General features: G+C 26.0%; 1 protein-coding gene across 1 annotated transcript; it reads left to right on the top strand.

Moving 5' to 3' along the window:
• The first annotated feature begins 2,388 nt into the window (after window positions 1–2,388).
• LOC107171023 (uncharacterized) lies at window positions 2,389–5,576 on the top strand. The gene is made up of 7 exons (XM_089214989.1): window positions 2,389–2,464; window positions 2,560–2,705; window positions 3,027–3,271; window positions 3,641–3,885; window positions 4,123–4,274; window positions 4,388–4,678; window positions 5,046–5,576. Exons 1-7 carry the CDS (start codon window positions 2,389–2,391, stop codon window positions 5,574–5,576), a joined length of 1,686 nt encoding a protein of 561 aa, XP_089071115.1.
• Window positions 5,577–6,113: the final 537 nt, after the last annotated feature.

Here is a 6,113-nt window from a genome sequence, read left to right as displayed (position 1 = left end):
ATCTGTACCAGCCCCCTTGCCCCACCTCTTAGATACGTCCATGACTCGGACGATGCTAAACGCTCCGATATCAAAACAGGTTAGTACACCTGCGTATGTCTCCGGCTATGGTCAATGGTCATATGTAACGTACTATAACGTCTATAACCATATTATTATTTTTTTTTTTAAGTTAGATACATTATACATTATTTTTATTACTTCTAATATTTAAAATATTTTCATATCTATTCAACTTTATAAATAAACATCAAACCTAGTTCTTCTTCCTTCGTTCATCGACCACATACAATAGCCTGTTATTGGATCAAGGTAAAATAATTGTTATAATACGCTATATTATATTTTTAGTATTTATGCTTATGTATTCATACCTGCTACCTACGTTGTGTCGCATTATATCAAGTGACGAACTAAGATTCACATCGATTTATTTCGAAAGATGTTGTTTTCCATGCAACACACACATAGTAAGGCGTTGTGGTGAAATCAAATTTACTTTTTAAAATCTTTTTGTCACTTATTTGTTTCTTAATTCATTAGATTAAAATAACACATTTTATTATATGCATGTATTATACAATCATAAAAAAATACCTTCAATAATAATATAGCTATGGTAATGCATCTTTTTTAAAAATCTTAATTCTCTTCACGTATGATTCATTATATTCGGTGCTCAGTCACCAGGCGCCACCACCACTGTGTTCAACGGCACCCTTAAACCTGTTTACCGAACAATGCAGTGCCGCCATCACGAGACAGCTGCATACCAAGACCCGTGTGCGTGCGTGCGCGCTTCTAGAACGAATTCTTATACACATTGTACTATAATTTTATCATGCTAAACAATAATAATAATAATAATTTGTTATTAAATAAAAAGTAAATAAAAACAAAAAATACACATTGGAGAATATATATTTGACCTAGACAATGATTGGTACTCTGCAGGGTGTAGTAAAATATACATATTTTTTGCAGTATATTGTGCAAATAATTAATATCTTTACTAAAAGCTTGATATAATTTACATAAATATACATGATAGTAAATAATACAAATACAAAATCATTCAATTCTACCCCCAATAATTGTAATAGTATAAAAACAAATAATTCTAATGTTTTTGTGTACATAATGACGAATACATAATTCAGAAAATAAGAAAAATTACATTCCATAATATAGTTTTAAATAAATTATAAAAAATTGATAACTTTATAATATTAAAAATGCATTTAACTTCATTACATAAATTATTAAAGATTTTATATAATAATAATTATTATTAATAATCATTTTTGAGATAAATCTAAATGAATATTTCAAAAAAGTTACCTATTGTAAGGTTCAAATTATTATCATTATACTATTATCACAATGTGAAGACTGTTTTATCAGTTATAGTTAGTTCCGAACACGGACGGACGGAAGGAATATTTCTCTAATAAATTAACAATACTCACTTTGTTTTATTTAATTATTTACACTATATTGTAGGAAGGCCTCTTCTTTCTGGGCATAATTAAATGTAAGAAAGAATATTCATATAATAATAATAACTTTTATTAATCATAAACGAGTATCATAATACATAAGACATAAGTTACTACAACTACAAGTCTTCAACTACTGATACACTATCGGTATAAAAAATAATAACATAATAAACACTAAGGCAGTGTTACCAATAGTACGGTATACTACCGACCACAGTATGCCTACAACTAGTGATGTGAGCTCGGTAAATTTACCCGGTAAAATTTACGGGTAAAAGTAAATTTACGTAAATTTTACCGAGCTTTTTTTTACCCGGTAATTTTTTTTTACCATTGAAAAAAATTGAGTGACCCCTTATTTTAAATGTTTTTACAAGTGGAATACGTTTATTTAGTTGGTATTTCTGTATTTTAGTTTATTATCTATATGAGTTTATGACTATATTTAGATTTATTTAAAAAGTAAACATTGACAGTGTAGTAGTTTGTACTAGGTACCCTGTGTATTAATAACATGCGCGATTGCGCAAATAACCATGATAAATTTTATCGTTGTTTATTTCCAAGTTTTAAAATTAGCTGACGGTTATCGGTGTTATTTGTTATCATTTATTACTAATTATGATTATTATAATATTATTAACTACTATTTTATGTTCCTGATTATGATTATCATAAATGACATAAATGTTAAATGTATGAACTTAAAGATTAACGACGTAAATGTAAGTTATATTATATTTTATGAAAATTATTTCAAAATAACTAATAAGTACCTGCTTAAAAAATGAAACCAAAAATGATAAAAACCAAATGCTATATTAAACATGGTGACAAGTATTTGTGTAAATATTGTGAAAAAAGTTACAAGGAAAATGTTACGAGAATGGCTCTACATATTAAAAAAGAATGTACAAAAGTACCAAAACATATATTGGACAACTTTTCATCAAAGTATTCACGTAAGTAGCTCATCAGTTTCACATACCTAATAATAAATAATTTATAAAAACCTTTTGAACTATTCTTAAAATATTATCTTTTTTATATTTATTAGGTACTTATGTTGAAAAACCTAATGAGGAAAATAGCTGCAGTAATTTGACCAATTCGACACCACCTGAAGGTGAAACCAAAAACTCAAAAGTGTCTTGCCAACAAAGTGTATTGAACTTTGTTGATACTATGAGCAATGAAGAAAAGGTAAAATAGTTAATTATTTGTATTTATATCTGTAAAAAATCATATTATACATTTTAAATGGAAATATAATTTGATAAGTTCTCATTACACACTACTATTATTAATACTATTACAATAATACTATTTGTGACTTAAAACATAATATTATATAGATAAAAGTACTTCAAATTTGTTATTTTTATGATAGGAATTATATTATATTTAAAATCAAATAATTAAATTAATTTGTGGGAATACAATGTATTTCTTATATAAATATGACAATATCTAATTTATAAATTTAATGTATGAAATAATGTTAGAAATTTGAAATTATTTTAGTTGCGTCTGGATGAGTTAATGGCAAGAGCTATATTTTCTTCTACTGTACCATTTTCAATTGTAGAAAACACTCATTGGATTAATTTTTTTAAGGCTCTAAGGCCAAGTTACACACCTCCTTCACGTTATGTCTTATCCAAAATACTTTTAAATAATGAGTATGAAAGAATTAATTGTGAAGTCAACAATAAGATTAAAAACAGTAAAGTTTATGGAATTCAAATTGATGGTTGGAGTAATATAAGGTTAGTTAGCATCAAAAAACTGTATCATAGTAAAACTGTAGCATCAATATTTTGATTTATGTTGAAGTTAGTTATAATTTTATTATTCATCTACATTATTTTAACCTAATTTAACTTGGTAAATAGCTAAAATAATTTTAGTTTATAGTTTGCCACAATGTTCAAAAGATTTTAATGTTAAATTAAAAATTAATTATTTATTTAAACTAATTTCAATAGGTACCTAATAAGTGGTAATAACTTTTAGGTACATATTTTTTTTTTACATATTTCTTTATTTAAACACATTGTTATATTATTACTTATTAGCTTTCATGTATATTATTATCTTATATACAATTTAAAATAATAATCATATAAATATTTCAGAAATGAGTCCATAATGAATATCATAGTTACTACTCCAAAACCATTTGTATTTAAAACAATAGATTGTAACACAGAGCGTCATACAGGGGAATATATTGCTACTGAACTGGGTAAAGTGATTGATGATTTGGATAGAAATAAATGTCTTGGAGTTGTTACAGATAATGCATCATCCATGAAAAAAGCATGGATACTTTTACAAAAAGATGACCGTTACAAAAATTTACCAATTGCATTTTATTCATGTATTTGCCACACTTTAAATCTTTTGATAGCTGATATAATTAAATTAAAATCATGTATGGAAATTGAAAAAAAATCAAAAAACATAGTCAAAAATATAATTAGCAGTCATATTCTTAAAGGTAATGTATTTAACAATAAATTATATATAATATAATATATAATTATATTATAGTAGCTATTTAAAATAATACACTGTACCTGATGTAGTAATGTATTATTATATGACTTTTTAATAGCCAACTTTACGAACATTCAAAAAACAAAAAAAATTGACTGTTCCTTAAAACTACCAGTTACAACAAGATGGGGTTCACTTTGTATATGCTTAAAGAGTCTTCATAAAAATAAAAATGTACTACAACAGCTAGCTGTCTCTGAAGATTTAAGTGTAAGTGATATTTAGATATACCTATATAAATGTTATAATATTTACATAATATATTCAATAAATGATAAAAACAAAAACTAACAAGAAATATTATTGATCAAATTATTTTGTAGGTAATTGAAAGACTTGACAAAAGTGTAAAACAAAGCATTTTATCAGATGAATTCTGGGAGCTTGTTGAAAGTATTATTACTCTAATTAGTCCAATCACTCTTTGGATAACAAAATTAGAGTATGATATACCAAGGTTGTCTGATGTTCCGGCTGCTTTGAATGATATAAAAAACAATGTTATGTTGCAAATGTCTACTTCTCCTTTACTCTTAGAAGAACAAAATATTTTAAATGAAGCATTTGATAAACGTTATGATATGGCTATTCATCCGATTCATTATGCAGCAAACGTCTTAGATCCAAAATATCAAGGGAAAGATTCAAGGATGTGATGTAGAGGGAATTGTTTATATACAAAAAGTTGCTGATAAATTATTAACACCAAATGAATATAACAAGGTAAATATACAATTGTTATAAATATTTCTGTATTATGTTTTTTCATCAAATAACTACTTATTTCATACTTGTCAGTGTTTTATTAAATAATAATATTACTTTGTTAAATAAATTATACAATTAATGGGTACTATCAATGAGATCATATTAAAATATTATTGAATTGTAACCTATTGTTTTGACTAAAAATTAACTGTTTGTAAATTTAATATTTTTGTATTGGTTTTTTGTGTATTTAATTTTCATTTTATTTCACAGATAATAATTGAACTAGCCGAGTATCGTTCACACGAAGGATTATGGGCCAAAGATATTCTATGGAACAATATTGATGATATTGAAGCACGTATCTGGTGGAATGGCCTTTGTTCAAACACAAGTCTATCAAAAGTAGCATCTGCTATTCTTTCCTTGCCTGCATCCTCAGCAGCTACAGAGCGTTCTTTTAGCTCTTATTCACTCATCCATACTAAAAGGAGAAATCGCCTCACAAATTTAACAGCCAAAAAGTTACTATTTATTTATGAACATATAAATAATCGAGACCTGGAAGTGTCAAAACCGGTAAAAAGTGTACAAACAAACCAAGAATCTTTAACCGTTAACAATGACGATGATGAGCCTTCCTGTAGTTATCAGGCTTGTAGTTCTACTAGTTCTAGTAGTGAGAACGAGGAAGAATATTACAATACTGATGACATAGTAGTAGAGTCTGAAGGAGATCAGTTTGGTGAAACTGATTCAAGTGATGATGATTTTTTTAACTCCATTAAACCTAATCTTGATTAAGTAAATATATGTTCCGAACTTAAATTAAATTTTTAATTATTATTATGTATTACTGTATTAGGTACTGTATAAGTCTGCAGACAGTTTTGTTATTGATTTAAGTTTTCTTGTTTTTTAAAGATATGTTACTTATTTTGTTATTTGTTCTGTTGTTTATTATATTATAAACTATTAATTTATTTTTTTTATTTTGATAAAAGTAATTATATTAAAAAAAAACAAAGTAATTGAACTATTGAAGTAATGTTTTTATGTTTAATACAAGTTTCATGATTTATTTTACATAATATAGTTTTATGTTAATTCATAAAAATGGTGAAAAAAGGTAAAAAATTTGATACATAAGCTTTATTTGAAAATTGTAGAAAAATTTCACTTAAAATTAGTTTTTTTTCAAAATTTACCAATTTACCGAATTTTACGTGAATTTACGTAAATTTTACCGGTAAATTTACCGAAATTTTTTTACCGGTAAATTCCACATCTCTACCTACAACTCGTCCATCCTGACTTAGGGTTGCCCTCAACCATAGACAA

The sequence above is a fragment of the Diuraphis noxia genome, unplaced genomic scaffold (assembly GCF_037042655.1).
Source record: "Diuraphis noxia isolate RWA-SAM2 unplaced genomic scaffold, SU_Dnox_SAM2 contig0001, whole genome shotgun sequence".
Classification (NCBI taxonomy): domain Eukaryota; kingdom Metazoa; phylum Arthropoda; class Insecta; order Hemiptera; family Aphididae; genus Diuraphis; species Diuraphis noxia.
The sequence above is the reverse complement of the archived record's forward strand: the minus strand, read 5'-3'. Positions and strand labels throughout refer to the sequence as shown.